This window comes from Giraffa tippelskirchi, chromosome 5 (assembly GCF_054371585.1).
Source record: "Giraffa tippelskirchi isolate mGirTip1 chromosome 5, T2T-mGirTip1v1.2.pri, whole genome shotgun sequence".
NCBI lineage: Eukaryota > Metazoa > Chordata > Mammalia > Artiodactyla > Giraffidae > Giraffa > Giraffa tippelskirchi.
Window position 1 is genome coordinate 39968626 of NC_137279.1, and position 12353 is coordinate 39980978.

General features: G+C 42.8%; 1 protein-coding gene across 1 annotated transcript in view; it reads right to left on the minus strand.

The window, feature by feature from the left end:
• Positions 1–6177, minus strand: part of DNM3 (dynamin 3) — a 653888-nt gene extending 647711 nt beyond the window's left edge. Inside the window, exon 1 of the mRNA XM_081489464.1 lies at positions 5996–6177. Coding sequence (XP_081345590.1) covers positions 5996–6021 — 26 coding nt within the window. The 5' untranslated portion in view covers positions 6022–6177. The remainder of the gene's footprint in view (positions 1–5995) is intronic.
• Positions 6178–12353: the final 6176 nt, after the last annotated feature.

Sequence of the window (12353 nt, forward strand, 5' to 3'; positions counted from 1 at the left end):
AGTTTAGTAGTTTCTTAAAAAGTGAAATATACACTGACCATAGGACACAGCCCATTCCATTCTTAGGTATTTATCCAAAAGAAATGACAGCATGTGTCCATTCAAAAATATAGCAGCTTTATTTTTAACCATCAAAACTGTAAATGACATAAACAATAGATGAAAGGATATAAACAACTTGTGGTGTATCCAAACAATGGAATACTCCTCAGCAATGAAAGTGAATTAACTACTGACACACACAACATGATGAATCTTTAATTATGTTGAGTGAAAGTCAAATAAAGAGTACATACTGTATGATTCTGTTAATATAAAATTCCAGAAAATGTAAATTAATCTATAGTGACAGAAAACAGATCTTTGGTTGCTTGAAGATAAGACCTAGGGTGGGAAGAAATAGAACCAAAGTATTACGAAGAGACAGAAGAATAATTTTGAGGGTGATGGCTATGGTCATTATCTTGATTGTGGTGATGGTCTCATGGGTATATACAAGTTATAAAAGATTAAATTGTATGATTTAAACATGTGCAGTTTGTGGCTTGCCAATTATACCTCCAAAAGGCTGCCTCTTAAAAATTACATATTTGTATGGAACCCCCCACATAGTGGGCCATAAATGTTAGTTTTTAACAATTATGTTTTGCAACTATGGACAAATAAGACCTTAATTCCTGGCTAGGGGAGCTCTTTTTTCACCAGAAAAAGGGCAGAAACAGTTTCTGAAAAGCTAAACTGCTCAGTCATCTTTCCTTTCATTTTCCTAAGCTGGCAGTTCTGTATCAGCAATGCCCTAGAGAGCCAGGCAATAAGAGAGGCCAGCCCAGCTTCACTTCTCGCCACCCTCACCTCCCAAAGCCATGGTCTTTGACAACCTAACCCAATTTGATGGCTTATCAAAATGCAAGTGTCTTGATTATATATCCTACTGCCCCAGAATGGTGTCTGGTATTTAGCTAGTGTTTGATAAATGCTGAGAGAAGATATTAAAGAAAATATCAAAGTTTCTATCCCTGTTCCTGTGTGCCTGCACGGTGACCTCTGGTCCTCCATCTAATATAGGTCCCAGCAGAACCTCAGTAAAGAGGAGACTGAAGATCCTAGGTACATCTGATATGGGTGAGGAGCGCTCAAGGCTGCAGCCATGGCTTTGCATGTGAGGAGAGAGTAGGTCTATGAGGGCAAAGTTGACGCAGAGAAGTTGGTGCCACCCGAGGGCATTTCAGGCAGAAGCTGATGAATTTCTGAAAGGCCTGACCTGGCCCCCGGCAGCACTATTTTAGAAGATGAAGAAATACCGCTGAGTACAGGAGAGAGAATCCTTCCCATTTCTATGCAGGATCCATTTACAATGGCATTAAAAATATAAAGTCTTTAGAGAGAAATCTGTACAATACTTGTGCATTCTAAATTATAAAACGGCTGAGAGAAATTAAACTTGAAAATTGCACTTCATGGCTTTTGTGAACTAATTTTCAGTGAGAGGTCAAGTTGGGTTTTCTGCAGGACATGTTGACATAGGTGCCTTTAAAATTAAATTAATACATGGAGAAGGGCATGGCAACCCACTCCAGTATTCTTGCCTGGAGAATCCCATGGACAGAGGAGCCTGGCATGCTATAGTGCATGGGGTTGCAAAGAGTCGGACACAACTGAGCGGCTAATACTTTTCACTTTCAGATATAAGAAAAGAATTTAATAAAATTCAATATCCATTTATTATTTTTGAAAACATTTAGAAACTAGAAATAGTCTTTAACTTACTTAAAGGTATCTAAAAATAACCAATAGTCAACCATACTTAAAGCAGTGATTTCAGGACAAATACTGGGACTTTCCAGGTGGTTGAGTGGTTTGGACACCACACTTCCAGTGCAGGGAGTATGGGCTCAATCCCTGCTCAGGGAACTAAGATTCCACTTGCCATGTGGTACGATCGAAAAAATTTTTTTTAATTTTAAAAAAAGAACAAACACTGTAAGATTTCACTTATACGTGAAATCTAAAAAATAAAGCTAATAAACATAACATGGACAGACTCATACAAAGAACAAATATGGTCACCAGAGGGGGAATAGCATGGTGAAGGACAAAATAGGTGGATTAAGACATACAAACTTCCAGTTATAGAATACATAAGTCATGGGGATATAATGTACAACACAGGGAATATGGTTATTACTATTTTAATAACTTTGTATGGTAATAGACTGGTTCCAAATTGGGAAAGGAGTACGTCAAGGCTGGATATTGTCACCCTGCTTATTTAACTTACAGGCAGAGTACATCAGGAGATACGCTGGGCTGGATGAAGCACAAGCTGGAATCAAGATTGCCAGGAGAAATACCAATAACCTCAGATATGCAGATGACACCACCCTTATGGCGGAAAGCGAAGAACTAAAGAGGCTCTTGATGAAAGTGAAAGAGGAGAGTGAAAAAGTTGGCTTAAAACTCAACATTCAGAACACTAAGACCATGGCATCTGGTCCCATCACTTCATGGCAAATAGATGGGGAAACAATAGAAACAGTGACAGACTTTTTTTGGGCTCCAAAATCACTGCAGATGATGACTGCAGCCATGAAATTAAAAGACGCTTGCTCCTTGGAAGAAAAGTTATGATCAACCTAGACAGCATATTAAAAAGCAGAGACATTACCAACAAAAGTCCATCTAGTCAAAGCCATGGTTTTTCCAGTAGTCATGTATGGATGTGAGAGTTGGACTATAAAGAAAGCTGAGCGCTGCAGAATTGATGCTTTTGAACTGTGGTGTTGGAGAAGACTCTTGAGAGTCCCTTGGACTGCAAGGAGGTCCAACCAGTCCATCCTAAAGGAAATCAGTCCTGAATATTCGTTGGAAGGACTGATGCTGAAGCTGAAACTCCAATATCTTGGCCACCTGATGTGAAGAACCAACTCATTGGAAACGACCCTAATGCTGGGAAAGATTGAAGGCAGTAGGAGAAGGGGACAACAGAGGATGAGATGGTTGGATGGCATCACCAAGGAGATAGACATGAGTTTGAGTAGGCTCCGGGAGTTGGTGATGGACAGGGAAGCCTGGAGTGAAGTCCATGGGGTTGCAAAGTCAGACGCAACTGAGCAACTGAATTGAAAGTAATAGATGATAACTAAACTTATTATGGTGATCATTTTGTAATGTAAAAGGACATCAAATCACTATGTTGTACACCTGAAACTAATACAATATTGTAAGTCAATTATATGTCAATAAAAATATGTAAATAATGATAAAACTTTTAAATGTAAAAAAAAGTTAATATAATCCATATAATAAGCATGCTTCCTGTGAAAAGCATCTGCCACGTATTAATGAAGCTATGCTTGTTTTTCTTCAGACATAAGGCTCATGAGAACAGGAACTAGAACAGTACCTGGCATATAGTAGACACTCAATAAATGTTTATTGAATGAAAGAATCATTTAACAAGGTATTTGTCAATTGAGTTTGTATGCAATGCTTTGGAGAATTGCCAAAGTTATGTAAATTTCCTTGACCAAAATTGTGGTAACAATTTTATTTAAATACCTTCACATTTCCTTATTCATCCCTTCAAGGGGGTCTACTAGCATCCCCAGGAGACTGGTAGAGATACAGGCCTTATCGTAAAGAAGAAAAGCTAGAAATAGTTGTTTCAGAATTGTAAATTACATCTCAACTTAACCAGTATTATCCCTGGAATATGGTATTCTACAGGCCCCATCAGCAGTTCAGTAAGGACCTCAGCTTGTTCCCATTCACCACCAAAACAGAGAAAAAAGGTTTTATGAAATACTGTCTAGATAAATAAAATATATCACTAATATTAATTAGCTGTTGTTCTTCTGCTCTTATTAAAAGGAATTACTTTGTTTGGCCACTCTTCACTTGTAGATACTTAAATACAAATAATTTAACACATTTCAAACCCTTAGTTCTGCAAAATGTTGCAAATCATTCCAATTTTATTGGGAAAAGCCTTTTAAAAAAAACAAGCTTCAAAGATCTCCAGTGGGATAGGAAATTCATACTTCAAGAATCACCTGAGAGCTTTGAAAAATGCAGATTCCTGGTCTCTACTCCTGTCCTACTCTTATCACCTTACACATAGCCAAGATTCTGATGTAGGTGGTCTGGGATTCAGTCCAGAATCTGCATATGGAAAATGGTCTCCAGGTAGTTTTATTGAGCAACCAGATTTCAGAACAGCCTTTTACATTGTGTTGCTTTATAAAAACCTTCCATAATCACTGACTGCAAAATCAGGGGCTTCTTTCCTCTTATTCTAAAGGAGAGGACTGGATCTCTTAACACACCAAGCCTGATGCATATATAGGAGCTACAATCTCACATCCCCGCAAGACCAGGTGTGTAGCATAGATACATGAGGGGGAGATAGAGCACAGTGGGGACAGCAGCAAGTATGACTGATCTAAAAGGGACAGATATTTACCAGCTCTAGTCAAAGGTCAATGTGAGCATAGCATTACCAGAGCTTCTACATTTTCCAAAGAAATCCATTTCACATAAAATGTCCTGTGAAGGCTAAACTAAACACATCTGCGGGTAACACGTGGCCCAGAGACCAATCTCTGGTTCTGTAGCGTGGCAGGGACAAAACCCTGTTAGACCATTGTATTAATTTACTGGTGGCTCAGCAGGAAAGCAGCAGCCTGCCAATGTAGGAGACCCAGGTTTGATCCCTGGGTCGGAAAGATCCTCTGGAGAAGGGAATGGCTTCCCACTCCAGTACGTCTTGCCTGGAAAATCCCATGGACAGAGGAGCCTGGCAGGCTACAGTTTATAGGGTCAAAAAGAGTCAGACACAACTTAGTGACTAAACAACAACAACATTCATTTACTGAGGCTGCCAAAACAAATTATCACAACTAGGTGGCTTAAAACTACAGAAGTTCATCCTCTCAAATTATGAACCAGATGTCCTCAGTCAAGGTGCTGACACAGTTGGTTCCTCCTGGAGGCTGAGGGAGAATGGCTTTATGCCTCTTTCCTCACTTTTGGTGGCTGTTTATAATCCTTGACATCCCTTGGCTTGTAGATACATTTCTCCAAACTGCTTCTGTCCTCACATGGCCTTCAGTCCTGTGTGTCTCCCCTCTCTGTCTGTTTCCCCATCTATTCTAAGGCCTTGTCATAGGATTTAGAATTGCCCCAATCCAGGATGATCTCATCTCCAGGTTCTTAATTACAGCTGCAAAGACCCTTTTTTGAATAAAGTTACATGTGTAGGTTCCAGGGGTTAAGGCTTGGAAGTTTCTTTTGGGGAGCCACTGTTCAACCCACTACAGGCAGGTTTACATTAAAAAATATCCAAACCATTATTTCAATCAAATTTGATTTTTTTAAACCAACCTTTTTCTTATCTAGTAATTTACTACTATAATAGAAATGACATCTGGCAGAAAATTTGACACGCCCAGGTAAGTATTGTTACAGTTTTATTTCTTATACGTTTCCTAGCTTTAAGCTGTTAGAATTATCCCATTGCTCCACTTTCAACCATTGTTTCTAAAATCAGGGATGCTGGGCAGAGGGATTCCTCCCTCTATGCAATGCTCCACCATTGCAGACCTCCTTGACTGGAGAAAAATCAGCCTCTCTTTATCCATGGGAAGGGAAAAAAAAAAAAAAGATGAAAGAGCAGAGTGGGTAGGATATTGGGTAGAGAGAGAAAAGCAGGCAACGGAGGAGTCTGTCCTCAGACACGAGAGAAAAAAAGCAGGAAATGTGGTTTGGGTAGAACAAGTCCTTGAAAGAGATCTGCCTTTCCCAAGGAAATTTTGTAGCCACCTAGAACTTAAATGTGATTTCTAGCGCCATCTACTGGGAAGTTTAGGAACCAGCTCAGACGGGAGCTAGAAAAAAACGAAACAGTTGGCCACACCTTCAGTCATTTTAAGGGGGCCGCGTTTACCGAGAGTTGATTCTCTCCTGTCCGTCCTAATAAGGATCGAAGAGGACTTACCAAACACCTGGCTGTCTTCTGTACATTCCTCACTCTTTAAGTACATGGGGGAACGGGAGGCAGGGCGCTGGTTCCAGAATTCATCCAGGTGTTGCAATGTTAGTGAGGCTTGTAACAACAGGAGTTGTATCTCTTTCCTCCACGGATCCTTACCAAGAGCATGGTGTCTGGCACAGACCAGCCTCTCAAAAAAAAAAAAAAAAAAAAAGCCTATTGAGTATAAAAAAGAAAATCCCAACTTAAGAATTCTACTTCTTAGCAGGTGTGGGAAGGAAGGAAGGTGGGAGGGAGTTTCAAGGTAGGAAAGGAAGTGGGAGGGAGATTCAAGGACATATGTGTACCTATGACTGATTCTTGTTGATGTTTGGCAGAAACTAACACAATACTGTAACACAATTTGACTTCAATTAAAAATAAATGTAACAAAAAGAATTCTACTTCTGGATTTCCCTGGTGGTCCAGTGGTTAAGAATCCTCCTGCAAATACAGGAGACACCGAGTGGATCCCAGGTCTGGGAAGATTCTACATGCTGCACGGCAACTAAGCCCATGCTCCACAAGCCAAGCCACTGCAATGAGAGGCCTGCACACCTGCCATTAGAGAGTAGCCCGAATGCACCAACAGAGACCCAGCACAGCCAAAAACAAATAAATAATTAAAAAAAAAAAAAGAATTCTACTTCTTGTTGACCATTACTAGTGGACAAATTTGTAAAAAACGAAATGGTAAGACAAACCACAAGAGAAAACTGGATTACCTGTGACTTACTCTGCTCAAGCCTTTGGATTTTATTAAGCAGTCCTTAGGATGCTCGCTGAGGCCCAATTACAGTTGAGAGAGTGGCCACTGTGCCCCATGGAGGAAATCACCCCCAGCACAGCCAATCTTCTCATCCTACTGTCCTCTACTCAAAGGGCAAAGAGCTGAGGTGTGCACCAGTGTACAGGTGTGTGAAATAGTAATATAAGCCTCCTTCCAGGTGGTACAGTGGTAAAGAATCCGCCTGCCAATGCAAGACACTCGAGAGATTTGATCCCTGGGTTGGGGAGATTCCCTGGAGAAGAAAATAGCAAGCCACTCGTCTTCATACTGGAAAATTCAAAGGACAGGGGAGCTTGGTGGGCTACAGTTCATGGGGCATCCAAGAGTTAAGACAGGACTGAGCACACACAGACTCATATCGGCCTGTGACCTGCCATAGAGTTCCTAAAACTTCTGCCATTTCCTGGGTGATAGGATAATTTTTTCAATCTAAGGGGTGACTCTTGGTAGGCACCTGGATGAGAGCTAGACATCAGAAAGACCAAGCTGAGGCAGGCTGGGACCCAGGATCCTTAACTGCAGTGCTTGCACCTGGACACACATCTCCTGGAGCAACAGAATACAAAGAAACTATAAGAAACTAAGAATAACTGCCTACATGTGCAGTTGGGGCAAATTATTAACAAGATACAAAAAGACCAAAATCCAACAGGCCACTTCTGATGAGCCAGGAGCAGAAGCAGGGGGATGATTCCTGCACACAGCCCCACCAAGGGGTGGGCAGACCACCTAAGCCATCCCTCCAGCCTGACCTGCCATCAGCCCCAAACTTCACCCTCTTCAAGAGGCCAGCTTGCCCTGTTGGAGAGTGATCCAGGCACCTGTTACTTGTCCTCGCTCCCTCCTGCTGCAGCACGAGTTCCAGTCAAGACTCGCCTGCAATTCTTGTCAGGCCTCCTACTCATTTCTGTTGATTAAAGACTCCAAGAACCTGGGTCAGTAATAAAGCCTTGATATGATAGAAGCTAGGAGCTTTCATCCCCAGCCCCAGCCCCACTCCCACCCACTGGGGAATGGAGGGTTAGTAATCTCGGGTGCCTCCATGATGAGGGCTCCAAAAGCTCCCATGAGCACAAGGCTCTGAGGGCCTTTGGGTGGGTGAACACATGGAGATACAAGGAGGGGGGCTGCCCAGAGAGGGCGTGGAGCCCCACACCCCTTCCCATAAACCTTGCCCTGTGTAGCGCTTCTATCCAGCTATTGAGTGGTATTCTTTTATAATAAACTGGTTATCTAAGCAAACTGTTTTCCCGAGTTCTGTGAAGCACTCTGACCAATGGTCAAACCCGAGGAGAGGGTCATAAGAACCTCCATGTACAGCCAGTTGATTAGACTGCCACACCTGCGTGCTTAGTCATGTCCAACTCTTTGTGACCCTTTGGGCTATAGCCTGCCAGGCTCCTTTGTCCAGGGGTTTTCCAGGCAAGAATACTGGAGCGGGTTGCCATTTCCTTCTCCAGGGGATCTTCCCAATCCAGAGATTGAACCTGAGTCTCCTGTGTTTCCTGCTGAGCCATCGGGGAAGCCCATTAATTGATCAGAAGCACAGGTGACAACCTGGACTTGCAATGTGGAGACGGGATCTGAAGCGGGGTCAGGGGACAGTCTTGTGTGGTCTGCACTAACCCCAGAAAGACAGCATCAGATTTGAATTGAATTGTATGACAGAGTTGGTGTCAGAGTTGGAGAACTATTAAGTATGGGGGGGAGGGGATGCACACGTGATATCAGAGTATTGTGAATGTGAGTAAAGGTGAACCACAGGTTGTTTTTCCTAGACAAGGTGGGAGACCACAGTCCAGTTACCAAGTGACAGTTGCTGCTTGCATCTCAGAGCTAAGCTATATTCACTGATGAGAATAACGTCCCATCAGTTAGGGCTTCCCTGGTGGCTCAGATGGTAAAGAATCTACCTGCAACACAGGAACCTGCGTTCAGTCCTGGGTTGGGAAGATACCCTGGAGAAGGGAATGGCAACCCACCCCAGTATTTTTGCCTGGAGACTCTCCATGGACAGAGGAGCCTTGTGGGCTATAGTCCATGGGGTCACAAAGAGTCAGACACGACTGAGCAACTAACTTTCCTCCTTACCTCAGAACACAGCCACTCATAGAACCTTCCCCTCAGTGGGCTTCAACTTCAGCTGTACAACATTATCACCTAGAAAGCTTTTTTAAAATTCTGATGCTGTACTCCTATGTCCACTGCAGTGTTATTTAACAGTAACCAACCCATGGAAACAACCTAAGTGTCCACTGATGAATGAAAGGATAAAGACACGAGATACACACACACATACAATGGAATATCATTCAGTCATTAAAAAAAAAATGAAGTAGTGCCATTTGCAACAAGGACAGAATTTGAGGGCATTATGCTCAGTGAAATAAGTCAGGCAAAGAAAGATAAATTATCATGTAGTCTCACTTAGAGATGCAATCTCAAAACAGGAAAACAAGCTCATAGATGCAGAGGACAGACTGGTGTTTGCCAGAGGCAGAGGGGCAGAGGAAAAGAGGCAGCATTGGTGGTAAAATGGGGGTCAAAAGACAAACTTCCAGTTAAAAAGTAAGCAAGTCAAAAAAATTAAGCAAGTCATGGGCATGTAATGTACAACATAGTTAATAATACTGTATTAGTGTTAGTTGCTCAGTCGTGTCCAAACTCTGTGACCCCATGGACTGTAGCCTCCCAGGCTCCTCTGTCCATGGAATTCTCCAGGCAAGAATACTGGAGTGGGTTGCCATTTCCTTCTCCAGGAATAATACTGTATTGCATATTTGAAAGTGGCCAAATGAGTAGATTTTAAAAGTTCATATCACACACATTTCTCTTAGTTTCCTATTGTTGCTATAACATCTACCACAAACTTAGTGGCTCAAACAACCCAAACTTATTACTTTATAGGTCTACAGTGCAGAAGTCATAAATTTCTCTGGACTAAATTATTGGCTGATTTGCGTTCCTTACTGGAGGCTCTAGAGGAGAAATGGCTTTCTTACCTTTTCCAGCTTCTAGAGGCTTTCTGAGTTCCTTCCATCTTCAAAGCCAGCCAAGCATTGCTCACATCACACTGATTTGGCTTTACTGCCTCACTCACCCACATTTAAATACTCTTGTGATTATGTTAGGCCCACCTGGATAATCTAGGATAATCTCCATATATTAGAGTCAGCTGGTTAGCAACGTCAAATCCATCTGCTGCCTTAATTCCCCTAGCCAAGTAATGTAACATATTCCCGGGTTACTGGAATTAGGACGAGGACGTCTTTGGGGACCATTTTTCTGGGCTTCCCCGATGGCTCAGAGGTAAAGAATCCACCTGCAATGCAGGAGACACAGGAAATGCAGTTTCTATCCCTGGGTCAGGAAGATCCCTTGGAGAGAAAGGCAACCCATTCCAGTATTCTTGCCTGAAAAACCCCATGGATAGAGGAGCCTGGAGGGCTTCAGGCTATGAGGGTCACAAAAAGCCAGACACAACCTTGAGATTGACCATGCGTTCTGCCATCAACATGAAGCTGAGAACTACTGGTTAATCTATAAGAAGAGGAACTCAAGAAGTAGCGGTCACCAAGCTGAGCCATGAAGGCAGATTGGAGACACAAATTGAAAACTTGATGTTGGGGTGAGGGTGGGGGTAGCTACAGCCAGCCTCAGCAACTTTACATTGTTGCAGAATGTGTCTTGGTGGGGGAAGTGGTGGTGGTGTCATGTGATATACTCACATTCACTTCTCTGATAGTCCCGGGAAGTTTCAATTCAGTTCAGTCGCTCAGTCATTTTGCGACCCAATGGTCTGCAGCACGCCAGGCTTCCCTGTCCATCACCAACTCCTGGAACTTGCTCAAACTCATGTCCATAGTCAGTGATGCCATCCGACCATCTCATCCTGTTGTCCCCTTCTCCTCCTGTCTTCAATCTTTCCCAGCATCAGGGTCTTTTCTGATTAGTCAGTTCTTCGTATCAGGTGGCCAAAGTATTGGAGCTTCAGCTTTAGCATTAGTCCTTCCAATGAATATTCAGGACTGATTTCCTTTAGGACTGACTGGTTTAAACTGGGAACTTTAATTGTATACTATCCCAGAGGTGACGGGGACCAGCCTCACTGAAGAATAGCAGTTACAGAAAATGTAGGTCATAACACAGGATGCAACTTTTCCAGAAGTTTAAGACTGGTAGCTATCGGCTTGTTCTTTGTTTTATGCTCACTGTATGTATACCAGCCAGTATGTATACTGGCTCCGCAGGCTGTCCTGTGCAGTGGAAAGTGACCGGCCAACTGGATGAATATGGCTTGAAGACAGGTTCTGATTGGCCAACACTTTAATATTCACACACACATATCCACTCAGGATTTCTAGGGTCTCTTAAAAGATCTAACACTCCTGCAAGACAATGCTCAGCTGGAAGAACAGCTGCCGCCTTTCGATGGGGCATTTATTCTCTGGTTCACAGTAGGCTTTATCTGAGCCTTTCTGTTTTACACCTGGCTCACTTCACACATTTGTTACTTGCCTGATCTAAAAGGAATTTGACTTTACAAACTTCCCTATCCTCCAGAGTTCATATGCCTTTGTTGTTTAGTCGCTCAGTCGTGTCCAACTCTTTGTGACCCCATGCACTGTAGCCTTCCAGACTCCTCTGTCCATGGGATTGTCCAGGCAAGAATACTGGGATGGGTTGCCATTCCCTTCTCCAGGGGATCTTCCTGACCCAGGGATCACACCTATCTCCTGTTTGGCAGATGGATTCTTTACTACTGAGCCACCTGGGAAGCCCTTCATATGCCTAAGTTAGACAAAATTCTTATAAAGACCCATTTGCATCAATGCCAAAGTGAATAGCATACTATGATCACTTCACAATATATACAAATATTGAATCATTGTGCTGTATACCTGAAAGTAGGATAATGTTGTGTCAGTTACACTTCAGTTTTTAAAAATATGTAATAAAATGAAACACCACTCCGACGAACACATACACCCACACAAAAGTGAATAGCTCTCCAAAGAGAAAGATGGTATACAGCCAATGGCATTGCCTTGTACACACAAAACCCTTTCCTCACAACTTAGCGAGCCACACTGAGCAAAGTTAGTCTACATTTTGAGAAAACCTTGAATCACATCTCCTGGTGAACACAATGGTCTCTATCGGCACAAATCTTCTAGGAAATTAAGCTGAAAGATGCCCAACTATAATTTCTGCCCATTGGTCTTTCTTCAGCCTTTAGTGTGTTAGTTGCTAAGTTGTGTCCAACTCTTTGTGACCCCATGGACTGTAGTTTGCCAGGCTCCTCCATCCACGGGATTTTCCAGGCAAGAATACTGGAGTGGGCTGCCATTTCCTTCTCCAGGGGATCTTCCCAACCAGGGACTGAACCCAGGTCCCTCACTTTGCAGGCAGACTCTTTACCGTCTGAGCCACCAGGGAAGCCTTCAGCCTTGAGAGACACATGTAACGAACCTTACTCATCTTACATACCCAGTCTTTCAAAAATTTAAAACGATTATCATTGCCCCTGAGTGC